Here is a 25,429-nt window from a genome sequence, read left to right as displayed (position 1 = left end):
TAATTTCTAATGATTAGTGGATCTGAAGCTTAATGTTCATTGTAGCTAGCTGCCCAGTACATTGTAAACAGAAGTGTATTTCCTGGCAAACTAATAAACCTATACACAATGACTTTTAGACTGTGTTCCAGCTAGCCAATCAGATTTGAACAGCACATTTTCAGCCAGTCTTGTCATTTTTGTGAGCAGTATACATTAGATGGTCATTGAACATGTGCCACCAAAAGACAAACACAGGGGACAACATACAGTATTTTACTGTATTTATACGACCTCCACGGCTAAGCTTTTCCAAATATCTTTTCCTGCATATATATGGTAGTACTCATAAAATTGCAGTTCCATTCCAATATCTAACTGAAACCTAGTGAAACATGAACACAGCCACAAGCAACTGATGAGCCAATTCTGAATGAGCATCAAATAAGCTTGCTGAAAAAGAAAGAAGGGCATACAGCATTAGAACAACATCAGGGTGAGTAAATGGTGACTTAATGTTTATTTCAGAGTGAACTTTCCCTTTCCTTTTAAAATTTGTACTGTGAAATCTATCAAGCTTATGTTCTGTTATGATACCAAATACTGGATTGTGGGTTAATAGTGTATTTGAAGTCATTACTGCAGTAATTAGTGTTCCATTTTACTGGGAATTTGGACCGTATTTACTTTTAATAAATCCTCTCTCAGTCAGTGCAATTGGTTGTTAATTGCAAGCATAAGAGGAGCTAAACACACAGCACTAGCAGGAACAAACAATCTGATTGGTCCACGGATTTCGATGGAGTATAAAACATAGATTCAGATTTTAAACTTCAGGCACATCACCCATGCAAGAAATATGGTTTGCTATCCAGTACAGTAGGAGGAGACAATGCTTCTAAAGAGTTGATGGCCATTAAACAAGAAGAAGAAGAAGGAGCGTAATTGGGTTACAGACTAATTAGTTCCCTTTCGATACGGTTCACTGGCATTGCGTGAGAGATTTTCTCTCTCTCGCTATGGGGAAACTCTGTTTTCTCAGAATACTTAAGTCTGATGGTTCACGTCTGTGAATTTCACAGGCAAATGGCCTTTCAGCACGCCAGAATGGGTGGAGCCGACTGCCTACACAAGTCGCATTGAAACGGCCATCTAGTCAGATTTACTCTCCTTCACCGTGACGACACATCTCCTCGCTGACTCTGAAGAAGAGAAAGAAGCCTCTACTCGCCATAAAGAACGCCTCAACGCCTCACAGCTGACTCGCCGCTTCTCCCCTATGGCTTTCTACCGACAACTGAGCATTTTCATGGCGCAAGCCGCAAAAAAAGAGCAAATTTCTCACCGTAAGCCATATAAAGAGCAAATTTCAGGGCGAAACCCAAATCACAAAAATCAAATCACAAAAATTTCAATTTCTAAAAGAGCAAGCGATGTTTGTTGCAAAATGTCACGCCACATATGTGGCTCATGCAGGGCTGCCCTGCATCCCTCGGACAAGCACTCTGAGTTCACCAGCTGTCTGGGCCATGCCCACGCAAAGGCGGACCTCACAGAGACCAGTTGCTCTCACTGCAAGGTAGATGAGTCTCACACTGCTGCGCTCACGGGCCGTTTTCCTCATAGAAAGCAATCCCGTCTCGCATGCTCTCCCATTCTCTTCCCATCTCGAGCCAAGACGGAAGAAAAGCGAACTTATGTTGGCCCTGCGCCTGCGGGACTCACTCTCCCCACAGCGTGCTTATTCGCCAGCGCTCTTCATCTGCAATGACCAACGCTCCTTTTCTGGCACGAGCGGCATGGTTTCGCGGAGGAAAAGGGGTATACGAAGCTTCCCCCACCGGAAGAAGCTGTCGCCGCACATCTGTGCTCACCCACGGCCCTTGACTGGAAGATCAAGGCTTCCCATCCGTGCAGGATGACATCTGTGCTCGCAGGCAGAGTGCTTGGCGCAAGCGGCCAGGCTGGCTCTGCCCTCCACACAATAGGGGTCCTTCAAGTATATCAGGCCAGAGAACGGCCCAGATCCATCGGCATTCAGAGAGCTGCCGGTGCAACCGACCTTGCCCTGCGTGCCACTAAAGCCACAGCCCAGGCAATCGGGTGCACCATGTCTGGTGATGCTCGAGCGCCACCTACGGCTCAACTTGACGGAGATCAAGAAAGCTTTCCTTTTCCCCTCGGGCTTGTTCAGTCCTGCAGTGAATGGCTTCACACAGCGCTTCACGGCAACGCAAAATACTTAGCAGGCCATGCGCCATTTTCTGCCCAAGAGAGCAGGTTCCTCAGCTGCTTCCAATCGCCCAAAAACACTGTCGACTCAGCAGCGAGCCAAGCCAGTACCCATGTCCGCTCAGCCCCAGTAGAAGGCAGAACCCGAGGGGAAACAGCACTTACGCCCAGCAAAGCACTACCCTTTTCCCAAGTGCCAGGGACCCCGCCGTAAGCTAGTGCTGGACGCTGAGCCGCCCAGGCAGTCCTGATGTCTCAGGCACAAGGAGAAGAAGGCTAAGTCCTGCCGAGGCCGGACTTCCACCAAAGAAACTATGTGTTCACCTCGCAACCCCCTATTCAGTTCCGGGCATTGGAGGTGATGTGTTTGTTGCCAGTACTGGACCCCTGTCACCTGCTGTAAGGGCACCAAGACTTTTTCCCGCTGTTATAGCGAATCAAATAAAAAACAAACACCTTCACAAAAAGAGCATCTCCCCTCCATTCCATGCTACTGCAAGTGTCGGCCCCCCGTCACAGTGTGGCGGGCTGCCCGAAGCCGGTCTTGGGAAGCCATTCCGGGCATGTCGAATTGGGTTTTAGAAACAATAAAATGAGGATACTCGCTCCAAATTTGCTCGCAGACATACAACTTTGGGTTCAGAATTAACTTGATGTAAGATATTTGTCTATTATTCAGACAGATCAATTTAGCTAAAAAGAATTATTAATTAATTTATAGGGAATTCGAAAGAATCACTTATTATGACCGAGCAAATGACTAGTTCAGGGTTCATTTGAACCGGCCGCTATCAGCTCTGCAACGGATATAAATATCCAAAATATAGTGAAACACTATTTATTAGCAAGGTAACTTAGATCAGCAGTTTAAGACATTAAATTCGTAAGCACATAAGCACAACAGTTTCATTAAAAGTTATTACTCCACCACATGCGTGACGTCCTAAACCAACATGTTTGAACGACCACTTTGCGGCAATATGGTTTCGGGAAACAGTTGTGACTAGCTAGTTGATTTCTTCAACGATGCATCGAACTATGGTAGTGAAGCAGCGAGTTACGTCATTGTACCGGAAACGCACCCCATGTCTGCTTTACTGCAACTGCTTTTGGATAATGCAAATGTCTAACACAATTCTGTGAATGAACACTTCTACAGTACTTAGAGGAAATGAGACACATGAAAACCTGCCTGTGGTAATGAGCAGTGACAGACTATTGTGATCGTATAGATAAGGAGGCGAGTGAGCGTTTTCGCTCTGTGAACCGATTAATTGAATCTTTCATATGGAAAAGCTGTGGAATGAACACACATTGCAGATGACAGGAGATTATCCATAAGTCTGGAGGATCTTTAAATGGAGAATATAATAATGAGTTACTTGATTTGATAAAAAGAGGATGTGACTAATAATATGCACTTGATATGAGGTGGAAGTGAACAATGGAGCGGAACTATGGAGAATCGGAGCTACTGTTCTAGGCCATATCCATCTACACCCTCTCTCTATCTCTCTCTTACTCTCTCACTCTCTGTAAACCCAGAGTATGTGAGTAAAGCGTGTATGATTTTTGCCTGGAGCGAGGAGCATTTTGGACATTTTTAGTGTTCTCGCTCATTCCAAGATTGTACCAATCATGAGCTTTACAAGCTCATACGATTACAAGTCAGCAAGAATTCCCCATGTGTTAATGTCAGAGCTGTAGCCCAGTGGGCTATGCACATGCTCTGACATCTTGCGCGATTGCACTTTTGTGCAGGTGACCCTGAAATCTTGTCCAGCTTAGGTCATTTCTTGATATCACCCTTTTATTCCCCCTTTTAATAAAGTAACAAAAGAAAAATATATATATTGAAAACAACTTTAATGTACTAAAGGTTCGGTCACATTAGCTGAATTTTAGTGAAATTTCACAGGCAAAAAAAGGGTCATTGTCAGACTGTTTTTGTAAAGGTAGAGTAACTGGAAGTGGCTGACACCGGAAGTCTTGCACATAAAAATGCCCGCGCCCACTTTTAGGTTAAATATATGGTGGATAGAGCTAACTCAAAGCGAGGTTTCTTTCACCATTGTTCAGTAAGCTAGCTTGGAGTGGGAAATGGAAAAATTGGAGTGGATGGTTTACAGAATGCTTTGGTCTTTCCATGAGTGCAGGTTCCCATGTAAAAGAGAGAGAGTGGTACTGGCTGTCGTGTGATTTGAGGACAGCAGACGGTGAGTGAGAGAAGCCTGTACAGCATGGAGACTGGAGGACAGAAGGATGGAGGTCACAGAGAGGTTACTGTTTCTCTGGCCAGACGGTGAGTGTGAGAGTTTCCTACCCTCAACTAAACCTTCCCTCTGACACTGCTGTTTGTGTTTCCAGAATTCACTTTAGGTGTTTGCTGAACCATTATGAGGACATGTATACACATACTCAAGGGGTCAAATGTATTACATGGTGTTTGAGCTCCCCAAGACCTCTCTTAAAGGAATGTTTCAGGTTCAAAACAAGTCAAATGTATCATGTTGCATGTTGAGTACCAGATAAAATGATCTCAATATGTCCCTTAGATCTTTTTTTTTTTTTTTTTTTTTTTTTGTTTTTGTAGATGATAAATGAAAGCTTTAGCGTAAGTTCTGCCAGGAAGACTCAATCGTTACGTCACTTATTACAGTACCTTCACATCTAACCAATCATGTACTTGCAGTATAAAAGATCGGTACTTACACATGTCTGAGTTCGCAGATGCTGACCCAAACAATTACCTCCACCCTCCCCGCGACCACCAGGATGGTCCCTTCCCCTCCATCTTCCCCACCACCACCAGGATGGTCCCTTCCCATACCTCCCGGGGGGTCGGCTGCGCCCCTGCCTTCGTCTTCAGGCAGGAAATGCAGATTCCGCTACCCTTGGATTGCACGCTACGGACAGGGCCTACGCCAAAGAACTTTATAAATATTTGCTTGCTGGGCTGTTAATAAATATATGCTATTGTTACATCATTTTATCTCCCAAGTCTTTCTGGTAGAACTGTTGTTAATGCTCTTACAACGTAAGTAAACCGGGCCAGTGCTCCAGGAGATTTAAAAGCAGAAATGTGAACACTTACCTAAATTATTCAGTAAAAAGCTGTTTATTATTTGAGCTGTACATTTGCCTAAAATTGTCATTTTTGAAGTGGGGACACTATTCTTGCTTGATTCTGGTTATGAGTTACCGACTTCCGTTTGTAATGTAAACAGCCTATTTCTGATTTCCTATTTCTGGTGTGTGTATAATACAAATGATCGGCATTATATGGTCATGATATTAGGTAGTAATCAATTCACTCAGACTCATGCTAACATGTATGATGTTTAATTGTTGAAACTGTGTGTTTTATTGTGTATTGTTAAGTTTATTGCCTGACCCCATGCACTTTGATTGTTAGTGTCTTACCATAAAAATAATTTTCCTTTTTTTTTTTTTTTTTTTTTTTAAAGATGAAGGACTAGTCAAAATATTTTTCTGTGGTTAACAATACAACCTTAAAATTGATTGTAGGGTACAATAGCTAATTAGCTCAGTAGTTCCTTTGGTCAACCCTGTCTGGATTTAAACTCGATTCTAGAACATTAACTAGGCTTCCAAACTCCCATCAGCCAACATTAATTCCAAACTACTGTATTGTCTCCTAAAACTACAAGCTGTTTCCATTTAAGCCACTTCTGATACATTTGCGTAACGTTTTTATTGCACATGATCATAAAATTCTATGCCATGCTGTAATATAATGGACACACTGCATTACAAATCAAAAAGAGGCCTTTTCAATGCCAAGAACTTTTCAGCTTTTGTTTCTCACAGTCCACCTATCCTCACACTCATAAACCCTCCCGGCACTGCGGTGATGTAGAATGGTGTGGCAGCTGCCACCCCCAGCCCCCCTTAGCTGATTGAGAACAACTCATGCGTTCACGGTTTCACAGCATCCCAGTCATAGCTTATGGGCCTCTCGCCATCTGGGGCCGCGCAAGAGCCACGCCACGGCAGCCATGATTTAACACACAGGATAAACAGATATTTCATAATTCACACAGTGAGATGGGTGAAGGAGATAGATTTCAGCCAGATGACGGGTCCTTTGGGACAGCGGAAATGGGACAGTCAGGCATGCATACTTTTATTTTCTTTAATTTAAACAGAAAGTGGATAAAATATTAAAAGCAATATTCAAATTCAAAGAAAATTTGTCAAACAGCTATTATTTTTACCATTCTTTTTGGTGCCTCTACTCATAGAAATTATGCACTTTAAATCTGATAATTGCTCAGCATATACATTTAATGGTCATAACTCAAACTATTTTGCTAGGATAATCTGTTATGCAAACATGTTGCACTCATCTTCCAGGATGATAAAGCTAAATTGCATGCTGTTAAATTCAAGACTCTTGTAAATGCAAGGATGGTGTTCAGTGCCTTCAATGGCCTTACATATCAGCAGATTTAAACATCATTAATCCTTTAAGGGAAAATCTAAAGCGCAGAATACAGTATGTATTTTTACTAATGTTGTACACAGTTTAGGTTTAATGCTGAGAAGAGCTGGATTAACTATATGGCCATTTGGGCCTCACTAAATCAAAGAGGCTATGATGCATGGCTGAATACTGTAAATGTTTTCAAAAAGTGAGAGATGCAGCGCAATTGCCAAAGACTGAACTTAAATAGTTCTGAAGACAAAATGTACCCCATCTCCTAAATAAGCCCTTGATATCAATCTGTTGTTCTTTTTCGAGGAAAAAGTTTTTCCTCGAGGCACTGAGCGTCTTTTTCACGCTGAAGCAATGATCGTTTGTGTTTTTTACCGGTCGCTGAGAGTTGAAGAATGTTCAACTTTGGGTAAAACGCAATGCTCATCACACCAACCAACAGTCACATTCTGCTTGTTCAACGTCAACAGATGACAACAACAAGCATAATAATGGAACAAAATAATTTAAAACAAGAGCCAAAGCAAATACTTTATAATCTATCAACAATTTTATATAGAAACAACACAGAAACAAACAATCTGTGAAATTAAATACTAGTAACACTTTCGCGGATATTCCGTATTATAGCAAGCAAATCGTTTCAACTGAAAAAAACGCTACGCTGCCAAACTGCTCTCAAGCGCCCACAGCTAGGCGGTTTCTGCAGAGTGCCTAGCGTTTTCAGCTGGCTAAAAACGCTTTGGTGGACACACAGCCTTATTCATTAATGGAAAAAAGAACTGTGATGTCCACACACTGAATTAACAGCTTCAAACAACTTTAATTGAAAGTGCAACGTTTTGACAGTCAGGTCTTCATCAAGCACCATCAGGTGCGGACATCATGCTTTTTTTCATTATTGTTTTTTTTTTTTGTCCTGCACCTGAGCCCAATTAAGGTGTGTGGGATGTGCACATCTTTTTTTACTTTTGATTCTCCACCTTATTCATTGCCCACATATTTATGATATATATATTTATGCAGTCAAGTGCAACAGCTACTGAGCCAAGAAGTTATCTTATTAATGTTTCATGTGGATCTTTTCATGCTCAGGGACTCCCGCTGTGATGAAACATCAACATATGTATCCGTCTGGCATATAAAAAGGAAAAGAAAAAAATGAAAAATGAAATTGTGCCTGTGAGAAAAAAAACAAAAACAAAAAAACTTATGGTTATTTGTCTTAAATTGCTAAATTTAAGATATTTAATGAATTTATTGGGTTGTTTCAAATTAATTATTGTAAATTAATATACATATAATACAAATTGCAACTACTAGGGTTGAGCACTATCACAAAGTGACAGGATCCATAATGTTAACAATAATCGCTCATAATAATGTGTGTGATTCAATTTGAAATCTACAAAAGCAAGTTAATTAGGGACCTTGTTTTTCATTTTTATATTATTTTCTCCTGTGTAATACCTGTTTTGTTCTCTCAAAATTAGAAGAAGAAAAAATTGTAACCACTTAAGTTATGAAAACCCTAGTTTTAATATCCTTACAAATATAACAATAGGGATTTTCTTAAATTAAAGGGTTTAGTATTGTACTGAGTACTGGGACTTGGTTGCCTTTGGAAGTACAAATAAATTATTTAAATTATTAAGAGCCTGGTGAAAGGAAAACAACATCTGCTAAGGAGCAGAAAACAAACATTTTCATTAACAGCACAGTTCCCAAGTGAAGTGGTCTACTCGTAAGTCCAAGCGGGTCAAAGAGGGTGCCCAATAAAGGGTGTTAATTGTTAGGTTTGAATGGACTTTGCACTTTGAAGCAAAAAAAACCAAACAAAACAAAAACAAATCAGAAGGCTATTGATGTTTACAGTAAATGATCAAAATTAAAAAAAGTCTACTTTTGGACATTTAAGCCACAAATAAAATATATACATTTCATTTCCATTAGATAAACCAAGTGACACATGCACACAAATTATGAAAAAGATCTAACTTAACATTTCTGGCCATATCTTTTAACCAACTGTTTTAAAGGTGCTTTTTAGTGGATATATAAAGTCAGTTCCTCTCAGGGGTGTAAGTATAGTTCATCACATTAACTATGGACATGCTTCACAAAAGTTTGATATCCAGATAGTGTTCAAATACTCCAAATCTTTTTTATTGGTTTTCAACGACAGTACAGAATAAAACATCATAAACAGTATAAAGTAAGATATTGTCCATTATTAACCCCTTACATGATCTCCCCCCCCACCATCCAATAGCTCAGAAAAAAAAAAAATAATAATAATAATAATAAAAAATAATAATAATAATAATAATAATAAAAAAAAGGTAACAAAAAATAAATAAGTAAATAAATCCCCTACAAAGATCCTCCTAATAAGCGAAAATGATGTACCATTGCCAGTTGCAGATGCACAAGGTAAACCCTTAATGTAATTTAAAAAGGGATTCCAAGTCTTGTAAAAGGATGTAAGTGAACCAGAGAGTGAATATCTTAACTTTTCAAGTCCAATACAGTGAAAAATGTCCTGTATCCACCTGTCATGCGTCGGAGGGGAAGCATGCCTCCACTTAAGGAGGATGGCCCGTCTGGCCAAAATTGTAGTAAAAGCAATGACTTTACGAACTCGGGCAACCAAATCAGGCATAGGGGAAACCCCAAATAGGGCTATAATTGGATCAGGGCCAATATTAGTGTTGATAGCTTTTTTAAGCGTCTGAAATACATTAGACCAAAAGGACACCAGCTGCGGACAAGTCCAAAACATGTGTAGATGGTCGGCAGGAGAAAGTTTACAACGGTTGCAGGCAGCACTCTTGTCTGGAAAGATTTTTGCCAATTTGGCATTGGTTAAGTGTGCTCGGAATAGTATTTTACATTGAATTAAGCCATGCCTCGCACATATGGAAGAGGTATGTACCTGGTTCAAGATGCTATTCCATAGGTCCTCTGTAATAGTAACACCGAGGTCTTGCTCCCAGGTATCTTTAAGAGTGGCATTAGTGTCAGAATTAATAGAATTTATTAAATTATAAATGACTGAGATTAAATGCCTGTGGTTGGCATTTAAAGCAAGAAAGTGATCAATTTTTGTTTCAGGGGGACGATTGGGAAAGTAGGGGAACTGCTTCTGAACAAAGTGTCGGATTTGAAAGAACCGGAATAAGTGATGACTGGGTAGGTTATACTTTTTAGATAAAGAAGAGAAAGAGACAAATACTCCCTCATCATAGAGGTCACTAATCTTGAGAAGGCCATTAGATGACCAGAGATGAAATGCAGGGTCTGAACTAGACGTGGGGGAAAAGTAGTTATTGAGGATGGGCATATAAGTGGAGCCTCTATGTAAACCGTAATGTTTCCTAAATTGGACCCAAATTTTAAGAGAGCTAGTGACTACTGGATTATCTGAAACTTTGTTTACAACTAAGGGTAGCTGAGAACAGACAACCGAAGAGAGAGTGCTTTTCATTGATGATGTTTCTGTATGCACCCAAGGAGGGCTGCCAGAGTAGATATCTTTGTTCCAAAAAAGAAGCTTGTTGATGTTACAGGCCCAGTAATACTGCTGAAAGTTGGGAAGTGCAAGGCCTCCTTTAGCTTTAGGAAGTTGGAGAATTGATTTCTTAAGGCGAGCAGGTTTATTCCCCCATAGAAATGACCGCAAAATACTGTCAAAGCCAGCAAAGAAAGATTTCCTAATACAAATAGGTAAGTGTTGAAAGAGGTACATAAATTTGGGTAGAATAACCATTTTGACCAAGTTAATTCGACCTACAAGGGATAGAGGTAGAGAGGCCCACCTACACATATCAAGTTTTGATTTGTCCACAAGCGGTTGAAATTTTTTTGCAAATAGATTATTATATGAATTCGTAAAGAGGACCCCCAGGTATTTGAAACCATCAGGCGCAATCTTGAAGGGTAAGAGTGATTGTGGAAGTTTTTTAGCTTCAGAGTTAACCAAAAAAACTTCACTTTTTTGTACATTTATCTTGTAGCCAGATAGTTGACCAAATTTGTCTAGGATATCCAAAACTGGGGGTAGGGAGGCAGCAGGGTTTGAGACATATAATAAAAGGTCGTCAGCATAAAGAGAGAGCTTGTGAACTAAACCATGATGAGAAATTCCCTCAAAGCCATTGTGGCTACGGAGCCAGATAGCTAAAGGTTCTATGGCTAGATTAAAAATTAAGGGAGAAAGGGGGCATCCCTGTCGCATCCCACGCTGAAGCGAGAAATAGGGTGATCGTATGCCATTAGTATGAACAGATGCCATAGGGGAGGAGTAAAGAAGTCGGATCCAGGAGATAAAATTAGAATCAAACCCAAACTTTTCCAAAATAAAAAACAAATAACCCCATTCCACCCTGTCGAAGGCCTTCTCAGCATCCAGAGACACAATAATTTCGGGTAAGTCAGATGGTCTTCCTGGGGTGAAGCCTGTCTGGTCATGAAAAATTAAACATGGTAATACACGTTCAAGGCGAGAACATAAAACTTTAGCCAGAATTTTAAAATCTACGTTCAGAAGTGATATTGGTCTATAACTACCGCAAGAAATAGGATCTTTATCCTTTTTAAGGAGCAAAGAAATAGAGGCCTCGGATAAAGTAGGAGGAAGGCAGCCCACCTTAAAAGAGTCATTGAAAAGCAATGCTAAAGTAGGAACTAAAAGGGGAGCAAAAGCTTTATAGAACTCAACTGTAAAGCCATCAGGGCCAGGAGATTTTCCCGGTTTCATGGAATTAATTGCTACCTGTATCTCTAATTATGTAATTGGGTTGCCTAGATTCTTAGCAGTGTTTTCATCAATTGTGGGATATTCAAGCGAGTTGAGAAGATCTAAATTTGTAGTATTATTGGGAGGGCTTTCTGAAGTGTACAGTCTAGCATAATAGTCTGAGAAAACCAGGTTAATTTCAGCTGGTTCACCTGTTGGGGATCTGATACCAGAAATCCATCTTGAAGTGCTAGCTGATCAAGCCTGATAGGCCAAGAGCTTGCCAGCCTTGTCTCCATGCTCAAAAAAATGCTGTCTACATTGCCTAAGCTGTCTCTCTATTAAATCGGTCAACTGAAGGTTGAATTCTGAATGTAATTGAACTCTTTTAGCATAGAGGACAGGTGAAGGGGAAGCGGCATAAGAGACATCTAACTTAGACAGTTCGTCAGCTATTGCGGATAGTCTAAGTTTTTTGGCTTTCCTTACTTGTGAGGAATATGAAATTACCTGGCCGCGAATGAATGCTTTGAAAGCCTCCCACAAGGTGTGACTGCTAACATCTGGAGTCTGATTGAGTTCGAAGTAAAACTTAATCTGCGAGGAAAGGAAATCTTTGAATGCGCTATCTGATAGCCCGGAGGAGGTGGATCTCCAGGGTGGGGGCGACGGTCTGTTAGTTGGCAAAGTTACGTCAATAGATACTGGGGCATGATCAGAGACCACTAATGCGTGATAAGTGCACGTGGAAATACAGTGTAACAATTTATTATCTACCAAAAAGAAATAAATTCTAGAAAATGTATGGTGAACATGAGAAAAGAATGAAAAAGCCTTGCCTTGAGGGTTTTTAAACCTCCAAGGGTCAGAGAGTCCCAGTTGAGAGGCGTTGTTTAGCACCACGTTAGCTGATTTTGTTAGAGTAGACTGTTTAGAGGAAGACCTGTCCATGGATACGTCTTGAACCAAGTTAAAATCCCCTCCAATAATTATATGATGTTCATCTACTTTGGGTAAGCTTGAAAAAAACTTAACGAAAAACTCATCATTGTCCCAGTTGGGGGCATAAATGGAAGCTAAAATTACTGGTATGTTTTGGAGTTTGCCCGAGACCATAACAAAACGGCCATTTGGATCTATAATAGTATCAGTGTGTTCAAACATAACTCTTTTATGGATAATGATAGCAGCCCCGCGAGCTCTCTGAGAGAATTTGGAATGAAACAGGTGACCCATCCATGATCTCTTGATACGCAGTATATCTACCGTTCGTAGGTGAGTTTCTTGAAGAAACATAATATCTGCCTTGAGATCCCGTAAATGCGCTAAAATCTTACTAGCTTTGACGGCACTGTTCATCCCCTTGGTGTTCCATGACACTAAGTGCAGGTTTCCATCACTTAACATTATGGTATTAACCATTCTGTGAGTTTAACGAAACAGGATCGCATTGAACTGGCCGAAAGCATTCTGGATCCACATATAGGAGAGAAAAAAAAAAAGAGAAAAAAAGAAGAGAAAAAAAAAAAAAGGAAAGGAAAAAAGGTAAAGGAGACCAATATAGCCAACACCCCCCTACCCCACAACTAACCACCCCCCACCCACCTTTAACAATTAACTTGCCTGAGCACTTAGTCTCGACTTCCGCTACTGCTTCTATCCTTCTGGATCTCATTCCCGTTCCAGTAGTAAGCCCTATAAAACTTGAACTTGAAGTTTAAAACATAACTTTTTATAGCATAAAAGTACAAAAGGGAAGAGCCTCAACAAACAAAAATAAATGAATAAATAAAAATAAGTTGAGTAAAAATAATTGTATACATAAACAAAATAAATAAAAATATTATACATATATACACAATGCCAAAATAAAATAAATAATAATAGTAATAGTTTTTAAGGTGAAGTTGCCAGCTATGAGGCAACCCATGTGATTTTGCAATACAACAGTATGAAGAAAAAATAAACCTTAGGATAAATAAATGTCTAGATAAATAAATGCCTAGTCTCTGCATGCATATGCACATATAAGAGTTGGCCCTATAATTGTAAAATTATATAGTTTATCCTGAAAACAGTCAAACAAAACAATGCCAGAAATAATAACAATGTAGCCTCTAGTACATTCAGGTATGCATACCTAAATACGTTAAATCAACGAAATAATTGATGCAATAATCATGTCAAGCCAACCAAACAGTTACTATAGACGGCATTGAGCGATAGAAAAACTACTATAATTTCCGACTCTCTGGTGTGACTGAAAAGGGAGGGAAAAAAGAATAAACAAATAAAAAAAATAAAAATAAAAAAATAAAAAAGGCAAAAATAACCCCGCTTTCAGCACAAAGTGGAAACATTGGAAATAGTTTCTGTAACTTGCATCAATTTAACCGCTAGAAAACTGAGAACAGCAATTAACCCCGCCGGCTGGTTAACTGTTGGACAGTTATGGCACATGATCCGAGGAGCGGGCAGCTGCAACAAAGTTCTCGGCCTCCGTCACTGAAGATAACATCTTCTTACCTCCGTCTTTGGTCCAGATTGAGAGCCGTGCGGGGAAAAACAAAGTTGGTTTATATCCAAGGTTATATAGTTCTGCCATAACGGACCGGTATTTAGCGCGTTCAGTAGCCACTTCAGGCGCGTAATCCTCGTAGATGGCGACTGGGTTGCCTTGGTAAACCAGTTTGCCTCTTTTGGCTCGAGCCTCTCGGACGATCAACTCTTTTTGACGGTAGCGGTGGAGCCGGATGATAACTGGCCTCGGTTTCTTCCCGGTCGCTGGTTTACTAACGAGAGCTCTGTGTGCCCGGTCAATCTCCAGCGGAGAGGGTAAGATTTCTTCTCCCAGAATGTCTGTGAGGACCTGCGCGAAGAAAACTTAAGGACGTGGCCCTTCGAGTGATTCCGGTAAGCCCACAATCCGAATGTTGTTTCGGCGGCTGCGTGACTCAAGGTCCACAACTTTATCTTGTAATTTCGCATTACACTCAGCCATTGTGGCGCAATTCGTTTCCAACGCCCGCACCAGTTCGTCTAGATCATTGGTACTCGATTCGAGCGAGGCAATTTTATGTGTGTGGTCCGACAGTGTGGTCTGAATGTGATCAATCTTCTCTTCGAGCGTCAAGATGGTTGTTTTGAATTCGGTCGATAAGGCCTGGCGATGTTGTTCCAGGAGCTTGACCATCGCCGCCATGTTAAGCTCGCTAGCAGCGTCATCTACAGAGTCCGTTTTCGTTTCTTTTTTGCTCTGCTTAGCCGATTTAGAAGTCATGTTTAGACAGAGTTACAGCGTGCGTAGTATATTTAGTTCAGTTTTGAAACTAAATAAACGATAAAATTGGCTTAAAATGTTGGGTTAAACTGTATGGAGCTATTCTTGTGCCAATAAAAATGAACGTAGCTTTTCAAGAAACTAATGAAAATATAAATTGAAACTAAATAAATTATCTCTAAAACTGAAAAAGAACAAATCGCAGGCAAATTTTTTGACTTCGTTTTTAATACACTGCAAGTTTTGCTAACTATTTCTCATATTTCAATCGCTGATCTGAACTTACAAATGCGCTTCCAGAGTTTTCATTTACGCTTCTGAAGTTTTCGTTTATGCTCCCAGAGTTTTCGTTCGCCGTTCTGACACATTTCTCTCGTGGGGGCGGGGCTAGTAGCAGTGTGTTCTCATTGGTTACTGAGCTTTTGATTGATAGCTTCGTGACCTGGAAGTGAAGACGTCAGTGGTGTGTTTATGTGTGGATGTGAGCGTCTGTAATCGCAGCTTTCTATTTCAATTTAGTAATAAGTTATGTTTGTTTTTTAATTTTATTTGTATTTACCTGCTGCTACTACTTAGTTGGCAGAAGCTTTTTAGGAGCACAAGAGATCTATTCAGTCTATTCAGGTGTAATTGCACATTAAAGTACTGTCTGTATATAATACTTAAAATATTGTAGTGTCCAATGTTTTCGGAGAATATTTGTTTATTCCTGATGATTATTTTGCATGTTAGGCTCTGATTAGGTTCAGCTGTTACAATTTAAAGAGAATACTAGCAAACGTGTGTGATATATTCAGCCGTCAAGAAAGTCAAACTTCAACCAGGTAATCAAGGTTGGCAGCCATGGCCATCACACTACTCATTGTTAGCATGATATACGTTTACACCATCAAAATGATTGATCACTTAAATATGCTGTCAGATACAGACCTCAAAGGGCATTTCATTACATATGTCACACAAAGAATGTTCTTGTTGCCATTTTTTTTAAATTGATAATTATATTTAGTTATTTCATTTAATTAACATTTTCATTTAATTTAAATATATTTTAACAATCATCAACCGTTTCAATCGTGACTTATACAACCAGTTAAATTAATGTAATTGAAAATATGAATTCAAATAAATTTACATTCTTTATTGTCACTAAAGCATATACACAAGTATCGAAGTGAAGGTCTTGGATGCAATTATGTTGTGACAGGAAAGACCAGAATCCACAAAACATTAACTGCATAATATACATGTAATGCACAGTATTCTCATGATACATTACTATACAAAATGCACAATTACAAATACAGAATACATTTTAAAAATTCATATACATTTTAAATGTTGCAATGATTCTTTGAGCAGTTCCTGTTGCAGTACAAGTAACAAAGCAGTGACTGGACACAAGCAGTGCAAGGATAGTCCACCCAAAACATGAGCATTCTCTCATCATTTACTCACCTTCATGCCATCCCAGATGTATATGACTTTCTTCTTCATATAAACATAGACAAAGAGTTTTAAGGAAATAATCCATCTCTGTGAGTCCATAATACAAGTGGATTGTAACCCATGTACGTAAGATTTTTAATAGTTAAAACAGTTTACATTATTATTATTTTATCTAGCCTATTGTTTGACTTCAGAAGGCATTGATTCATCCACTGAGGTCGCATGGATTACCTCATTACCTATTATTATTGCTCACTGTGTGTGGTTTTTAAAGCGTCTTTAGGACTCGCAGAGATGGATTACTTTCCTTACAATCTTAATTCGTGTTTATCTGTAGAAAGAAAGTAAAATGCATCTGGGACAGCATGAGGGTGAGTAAAATAAGAGAGAATTGTATTTTTGGGTGAACTATCCCCTCAACATTCATATGCTGTTGGTATGCTAATCCAAGATCAGCATAGATTAATAAGAATAAAGTGAAACCTCTTGTGTACTTGTGAACTGTGTTTGTTTTAATCTAGAGGAAATTGAAATATTTGCTTTATATTAAATTATATTATTGTTTATATTAAAATAAATCAGGTGTCTGAAGATCAAGATCCCAGTCATTCAAAGGTGATGTGTCTGAACAAAGTAAGATTATTGTCTGATAGGGACAGTGGATCTCTGGTACTATCACTCTATCCTCTGTGTCAGCCTCAGAATTTTGTTTATGGAAAAGTTGCTCCACTCCCTGGAAAATGAGAGAAGAAATGTATTATAATCTAACAATACAAACTGCTGTGAACTCCCCATACAGTAACAAGTTGCAGACTTAAAATATTTATTATATATATATATATATTTAAGGGATTTTACAGTACTAAATATTTACCTCGGAGTCAAGCAGCATTTATCATCTGTAATACTGTTGTGTAACCAGTAGATGGCTGTATTGCCCTATATATAAACATATGGATGTGTATTCCCTAGTTGCTGGATGTTTTCAGTCATAATTACTTGCATGTATTAAGTTTTTAATGTGGACATATTTATTATTAAAGACTATTAAAGATGTAACATTTGTCAAAGAAATGTTCATTTGAAGTGCACTTTTTTCATTATTATTAGTCAAATATGGACACAGAAAAAGCAATTTGTTACTCATACTAGATACATATAATAGCTTTATCAGTCATCTTTATCACACAAAAGTAATCAGAATAAATATTGCAACCAGGGCGATACTTCAAAATAATTCAGTGTTTACATATTACGAACAGAGACGTGGTCTGTGGTCAAGTCGTGTCTCTCCTCTTTCAAAAACTTTGCATCGCAAATTAATCAGCAGTTGAGAAATTCAGGTTTAAATAGCTTTATTGGCATGGTAAAAAAGGCTTTACATTGCCAAAGTTGAATCAGGCAGTGACTGACAGCACTCTGGTCCTATGGCATCAGTCATTGACTGATACAGTACAGATAGGCTACTGCACAGTACTCTAGCTCAATGTTGTTTGGGGTGGCTGTGGGGTAATATGATCTAATCGAAGAAAATATGATCTAATCGAAGCAAATATGATCTAATCGAAGACTGTAACCTAATGTAGATAAACAAGTCATGTAATGATTGGGCTAACAGTTAAATCAAGACAACACAGCTCAGCTGTATGTTATGGGCTCTCACTGAGCTCTAAAATGCCTCTCCACCTGAAAAAAGCCAGTACTGTATTATAAATAGTATTAGTATAGTATTAAAAAAAACAAAAATCAGACTTACCACGAGTAGGCTAACGTTATCCAGTATCCTCCTGATATAGCGACGATACCTAATGGTAAATATCATTCGTCTGTACTATTCCTTCTATAAGAGATCATCTCAACAATATAGTGTAGCAGCAAATAAATACAGATATAAACTTAATATCACTAAAATGAAATAGAAAGCTGCGATTACAGATGCTCACATCCACACATAAACACACCACTGACGTCTTCACTTCCAGGTCACGAAGCTATCAATCAAAAGCTCAGTAACCAATGAGAACACACTGCTACTAGCCCCGCCTCCACGAGAGAAATGTGTCAGAACGGCGAACGAAAACTCTGGGAGCGTAAACGAAAACTTCAGAAGCGTAAATGGAAACTCTGGAAGCGCATTTGTAAGTTCAGATCAACGATTGAAATATGAGAAATAGTTAGCAAAACATGCAGTGTATTAAAAACGAAGTAAAAAAATTTGCCTGCGATTTATTCTTTTTCAGTTTTAGAGATAATTTATTTAGTTTCAATTTTTATTTTCATTAGTTTCTTGAAAAGCTACGTTCATTTTTATTGGCACAAGAATAGCTCCATAAAACTGAAAGATACGGGAGCAAGAGACAACACGTCTACTCCATTAGCCCTTAAACCGGAAGTCGTGTTCAAATACAATCAGAAAATGTATTAGTTTTAAATAAATCTATTGTTTTATAATTCTAACAAACTCCTTTTTTGTTTGATATTTTGCTGCATAATGCATATACTGTAATTTGGAGTCCATGTCCTTTGTAAACACAAAACACAATTAGCCTACATCATAAATCATCTTTATGTGTGTAGACACCATGTGTGTTCCACCACATGTAAGCTACCATCAAATACCATTTTTGAACCAGGACAGTCCTGGGATATGGTAGAATGGAGGTAGATTATGTACTTTTATTGGACCTACAGATAAGAGTTTGAAACATGCTGGTAATAGGTGTGAATATTGTTTATTGGGATTTTATAGTAGTTTGTTTTTTAACAATTGTCATTTGTTTGTTCTTCATAGATACTTTACCCCATTTCAATTCAAGGCTTTTCAAGTCTAAAAAGTCTTACACTTTTTAATTTGATTTTGATGCTGAAACCTAGCACAGTGACCTTCATCGTACTCCATGTACTGTCTAATCAATCAAACTGAAATCAATGGATGCAGTATTGAAGAGATTGATCCAACTGCAAATCACCACTTAAAACACTGGGAAGCAGAATATGCATGGTGTGATACAAACCAGCCTCATGAAAGAAAGATCACATAAAAGAGAAGCAGACGCAGAAACTCACCACGTCTATGATCTGAAGCAGCGTGAGTCCCAGCTCCACCACTATGGGTGAAGAATCATTGAGCACAGGTCTTTCCAGTCTGTTATAGTTGTTCATCAATTCCTTATACAACTTTCGCTGATATTCCCCTTGTAACGACTCTATAGAAAGAAAAAAAGAAAGATCTCATCAAGAGTGAATGCACAAGAGATGGTTTGGAGTTAAATTTTTAATTGATCTTTAGATTTGATTTCCACAGGCTCTGATAGGCAACTCAGTAACACAGAGACTAATTCCCTCAGGGACATTGCAGTTGTCCTGTAGATAAAAAACACATGGAGGAGACAGTCTGAGAGAAGACTGCAGCAAATCAGCAGTATAAAATATCCACACTCCTTCCACACTCCTTCACAAACATGGACTAAAGTCCCCTGATGTGTACAAATGGGATTTGCTCAAATGTAAAAACACGATGAGATGGAGAGATGAAACGGAAAATTTCAAGAAACTAATGTATGACATAATATTAGCAGTCCAGGATCATTCAATGTGGATAATTTAATTTTCTTGGAACATCTGTGATGATGTCTATGTTTAGATTCAGTATGGTTACTCTGTTATATAAGCAGAATTTCCTTCATAAATCAAAGGAACCCATTCACATTGTAAGAGGCATCATTCACACTCTCCTGACTCACAATGCATATGAGGAAATTAAAAGGAGCGTATGTTCTGTGGATCTGTGCATGAGATTGTAGCTGTGACAGAGAGAGACTATATGCAGCTCACATAAAATCTGTTTAGCATCAAGTTTTTAATCAATGCACTGAGTGTTAAACACGCCAACCAACAATAATGCTTTGTCTTTAATCTCTGGGTAGACCTAAAATATCACTGTTGTTATTAAAAATGTATTCATTTTCTTTATTAATTAAATAGAAACAAATGTGTCTTATTTTGTCCAAAAAAATAATGTTAAATCAGTGGCTTGTTCATTTAAGAAAGTGTAGTATTTAAAACGGCTCTTATCAATTAGAAGCCTTTAGTTGTTATAGTTTTTATTACTTTTTAATGTTGCAATATAAGTTGTTTTTTTTTTGTTTTGTTTTTTTACTGATCCTCTCTAAACGCTGGCCTTAATTATAATACATGTGGCATTTTTGCAAAGTAATCTCAATGTTTACTTAATGTTTAATTTCAATGTGCACAGTAAGTTTATTGCTTACTACTACTATACTTCATCCCAAATGCTATTGGAATTCAAACTGAAAGCTACCTAAAAGTTAAACTTTAAATAAATTAATAAACATCAAATAAGTTTTTTAAATAATCTAGAATTAAAGAATTAAATTATGCAGTGAACAAAAAATCTCAGAAAATCTCATGACTTGCTGTCACAAAGGTCAGAATGTCAGTAATGAGTGACTCAAGTTCTAATCTTCAAGGAATGTGCTTTTTTAAATAAACCAAGTATTTGCATTATCAGTAAATAGCAGCAATAACTGCTTCTAGCAGGTAAAGAGACTTTTTTTCATAGGTAGACCACTTCTATTGTCCATTCAGGCAGGTTTAGCAGCCACAACTAAGCAGGCAGAGAAGTTTAACAGAAGTTTAGTAGATATCTCCTACTTTAGGACACAATTTAATTTCATCAAGAGCGCACATGATCTTAATTACCACTATACCATATACCATTTAAAATTCTTGTGTTCTTTTGTTCTGGTATTTCTAACAGCTGATACTTGCAGGGGGCAGTTGTGGCCTAATGGTTAGAGAGACCTTGTAACCCAAAGGTTGTGGGTTCGATTCTCAATACCGGCAGGAAACGACTAAGTTGCCTTTGAGCAAGGCAACCAGAAAGCTCTCTGGGCGCCGCAGTGAATGGCTGCCCGCTGCTCCGCCTGTGTGTTCACTACTCAAATTCCGAGTATTGGTTACCATACTTGGTCTTCATGTCACTTCAAAGAATGGGACTTCAATCTCTTGCTTTTTTGTCTGAATCAACCCGTACAGAACAGTGATAGCTACTGGATACATGACATGCCAAGCAGCAGGATACAGGCTTGTAAATGCTTAAGCAAAAAAATCCTAATTGAAAGTTGCTTTGAAAGTTTCTAAAAGATTGTTTCAGCTTTAGTGTCACGCACGTATACACACACACACACACACACACACACCAAACACAGCATGGAGTACAGACAATAAAGAATGCAACAGAGGGTTTAACACTATGACACTAAAGGATTACAGCCCATGACGAAAATGATTGACACTCTTAACAAGGTCCCTACAGAGAGGAAATTGATAGATTCTCCTTTGTTCTCTTACATAATCAGAATAATCTAAGCCATTTTTGCACTTGTTATTTCTGCAATTTACTATGATTTCGTCCAACTCTTAGACTGACAAATATCACTGGAATCTTTCTCTACCATTTAAACTGGTACTTACTATAGGGTTAGGAATAGGGTTTGGTTGAGGGCTAGTTGTATATAATTATGCATAATTTATAGTTATTACTATAGTAACTACATGTAACATTTAACAATGACACTGTAAAATAAAGTGTTACCGAAAATGTATTATACTTTAAATTTATATTAAATGCAATTAACTGAACTTTAGAGTGCTGTTTCACCGACTTGAGTAGACCTAAAGTATATCTTTAGTGTAATTTCTACATTTTTACTTCTATTGTCTTTGAAATACGGTTAAAGCGCACTGCAGAATGTACTGACAAGCACTTATGGTAAACTAACATACTTTTCTCTATTGAAACTTGTCTGTCATGTATTTAAACATATTTACACATTTGTATTAATGAGGTTGCAATTTAGTACATGTAAAATATTTAGGGCCCAAGCCCTGAAAGGGCGGAGGCCCTATTGTTTTCGTAAGGATTATTATTATTTTATTTTTTTTATTTTTTTTATTTTTTTTCTCATTATTTTTTTGTTTGCCTTTTTGCCACTTTTGGGGCCCTTAACATGCTCAAAAACTCTTGAAACTTTGCACACAGGTCAGAACCCACAGTCATCAGAGCCGGGCTGAAGCTGGTACCCGGGCGTGGCAGGGGGGCTCAACAGCGCCCCCTTGAACACGGTCTAAAAACTTGGTCCATATATCAAACACGCTTGCATGAATTAATATGAAACTCGGTACACATATAGATCTCATCAGGCCGAACAACTTCCGCACTCTAAGTTATTAGCTCCGCCCAACAGGAAGTCGGCTATTATGGGTTGTTTGAAAAACGCATGCTGTGGAATTTGATGTACTCATCCTAGAGAATTCATCCAGTCGCCTCCAAACTCGGTCAGCATGAAGTCAAGACATTGAGGATGATAAATTCCGGACGGATTTTTGATATCTCGAACGGTTTGGCCGTGGCGAGGAAACAATGGCGAGAAAAGAGAAACACGAAGTAATATAACTTCTGCATACGTTAACTGATCTTGATGAAACTTCAGCAGTGTGTTTGTGGTAAGAGGCCGATCAGATGGATGTAACTATTGGGAGTCAAAGTTATAGCGCCACCAACTGGCATATATACATATATATATATATATATATATATATATATATATAAATATAGCTGCGAGCAGCGATTGCGGGCCCAAGCCTGCAGTCCTCTTTGTCGCCATCTCTGTTCGAAATCTGCTATTGCAGTTATTCGCAGAATTATCAACTTTACGTGTGTTGTGCCTCGGCACGGCACAGCGTGGATGAATCCAATGTTTTGAGGAGAATGTGCAGCTGTCAGTCACCGCGCCGGTGTGGATACTGTCATTCGGAATCACAGATTATGCTTTTTGGAAGTATGACCAACATAAGAATTTTCACCGGAAAATGTCACCTGAACAAGTAAGTAACATCCACTTTTGTTCTGACCAAATAAGGGAAAAAAAGCATTGCAGTAAATCGTGTTGATTAAATCTAATGATCGCTTATCATATCACGTCAAACCGTGAAAATTATACTTTGTTCTCAAATTGTTAATGTTAACAACATCAGCATTGCGTGATTACATTTAATGCCCGTCCGATATTTATCCTTGATTTCGCATTGCCCGGTTGCAGTCTCTTTTTTTTTTTTTTCAAAAGTCTTTTGCATTTTACAACAGGTGAATCTCCAGGGGCACGTTCAAGTTCAAAACGGTGCGCAACGTTTTGCTACGGTTTCCGGGTTGAACGTCATGTTCCCTTTCGTAGTCACTCCGAGTTACGTCGGATGACGACGAATGGGATTTCGCTTAGAAAGCCTGTCATCTTCGAGTATATAAAACGAGCCAATGGCAATGAAATGCCATGGGTCTGCGGAATTTGCATAGCATAACTCCGCCCTACCCTGGGGGTATATAAGGAAGTGCGCTAGCAACATGCAGATATGTTTTCGCTTCGGAGCCAAGAGTTTTCTTCACTCCTACAAGCCATTCTGTATCATCTTCACTCTACGAGACGAGCGGCTCTTCAGTGTGTTGGTGTGACGGCGTGTTCCAGCGAGATCGCATTGCCTGCTGCTGATCTGTGGAGTGATCTGCCGACAGTGTGTGTGTTTCTCCCTGGGCGCTTCAGCACTCTGCTGAGCTTTTTTCTCTCTCTAAAAGAGCTGCACGCGGCACGTCTTTTTCAAGACGGCTCGCCCGTGTATTTTTTGGATGTGGGCGCGTGACTCATCTGGTCACGAGCGCTGTTTCGCGTGTTGGGCTTAATCACGCTCGGCAGCGCTCGTGGATGAGTCATGTTTTCATTGCGGGAACATGACCATCGCGATGTTTATAGATCGAGACTCATTGATCTCTGTGGGAGAGTCCCCTCTGCCACACCCCAATCTATCTATCTCGAGAGGGGATACTTTGGCTGGTGGCCAGGGTGATCTGAGGGTTATGGTGTGGCATAATTCCGACGAGCTTTCCTCGGGCCACGCCCCCCTCCACATCGCAAACCATGGGGATTCCATGTGTGCCTGGTTCCTCTCGGGGACCCAGTGTTTTCATTCGGGACTCCAGCAGATGGTGTCATGTCACTCACAGCATCACAAGGCGGGCTTGATTCCTCTGGAAATGAGGATTCGACTGCGTTGCCTCCCTCGGGAGTGTCAGTGTTAGTCGAGTCAGATCCAGAGCTGATGGCCATGCTTTCCCGGGCAGCTGAAAGCATCGGTTGGAGGGGCGCCCTCCCCCCGAGCGCTGTAAGCTTACGATTGGTTTCTTGGCGCGTGTTGCTCGACCACGCCCCCACGCAGGGACGCTATGCCTCCCATGTCCGGGCTGGTCGATCCGCCACGCACACTACTGACCTCGCTCGACGGGCGACATCGGTACCTGCGTGATCCCGGGCCAGGTGATGTCCACAGGTGTGGTCCAGGAATGGGCTCAGCCAGGTTGATGTGAGGGGGTCTGAGAATTCATTTTCTCAGCTCCCCCATGTCCCAGGCTGGGCTCCTCGGCGGTGGGGTTGAGGACTGTACCCTACAGTCTTCGACGCCCCCAGAAGCAGACTGAGGCCTTCTGCACCAACGGTCATCCGTCCGTGCGGTCTCCTTAGTCTGCTTCCCGCCGAGGTCGCCTCCCTGCGGCCCCTCCCCTCGAGCCTTCACTGGCCCCGAGTAGGAGAGGGTTGCAGGAGGGCGGCACCACCCGTCTCCGCCCCTTAGCCGGCCAAACACCAGGCTAAGCAGCACTCTCGAGACGGGTGGCTTGCTCGCGGTGTGGTTGAGGACTGCGCCCAACAGTCTTCGATCACTCCAGAAGCGGACTGAGGCTTCTGCACTGACGATTAGCCCTCCGTGTGGTCTCCTTAGTCTGCTTCCCGCCGACGCTGCCTCCATGCGGCTCCTCCCCTCGAGCCTTCAACGGCCCGAGCACGAGGAGGTCGCTGGAGGCTGGCACCGCCTGTCTCTGCCCCTTAGCCGGCTAACACCTGGCTAAGCAGCACTCCTGAGACGGGCAGCTTGGAGTTAGGGCTCAGTTCTTTCAGGAGCTGGTAGCAGGACCACTCCTTCCCCCGGTGGAGGGCTGGGGGAGAATCTCATTTAAAAGAACTGATGCTCTTTCTCTGAGCCCCAAGAGGCTGTGGATGACAGCACGCGCCGCCCACGGGCCACGCTCCTTTCATCCCCCTCTGTCGCCAGACCCCTGCCAGAGCACGACCCCGCGGGACGCTGGTCCTCCCCTGGCCTCCTCTGGCAGGACGCGGCTAATGACGTGGCATAGGCTAATGCGGCTAATGACCCGCACAGGGCCGCT

The 25,429-nt window shown here is 40.2% G+C and overlaps 1 protein-coding gene and 1 long non-coding RNA gene across 2 annotated transcripts in view; both read right to left on the bottom strand.

The window, feature by feature from the left end:
- The window catches only part of chrna8 (cholinergic receptor, nicotinic, alpha 8), a 97,138-nt gene that overhangs the window by 54,330 nt on the left and 17,379 nt on the right, over nucleotides 1-25,429 (bottom strand). Inside the window, exon 2 of the mRNA XM_084096246.1 lies at nucleotides 19,204-19,343. Coding sequence (XP_083952372.1) covers nucleotides 19,204-19,343 — 140 coding nt within the window. The remainder of the gene's footprint in view (nucleotides 1-19,203; nucleotides 19,344-25,429) is intronic.
- LOC311071731 lies at nucleotides 15,815-18,059 on the bottom strand. Its single transcript, XR_014603921.1, has 2 exons — nucleotides 17,894-18,059; nucleotides 15,815-16,870 (listed from the first exon to the last, which is right to left on the bottom strand). It is a non-coding gene; the product is annotated as an uncharacterized lncRNA (long non-coding RNA).

This window comes from Abramis brama (genome assembly GCF_963993115.1).
Source record: "Abramis brama genome assembly, chromosome: 2".
In the NCBI taxonomy this organism is placed as follows: domain Eukaryota; kingdom Metazoa; phylum Chordata; class Actinopteri; order Cypriniformes; family Leuciscidae; genus Abramis; species Abramis brama.
Note: the sequence above shows the minus strand (reverse complement) of the source record. Positions and strands in the feature narration are given on the sequence as shown.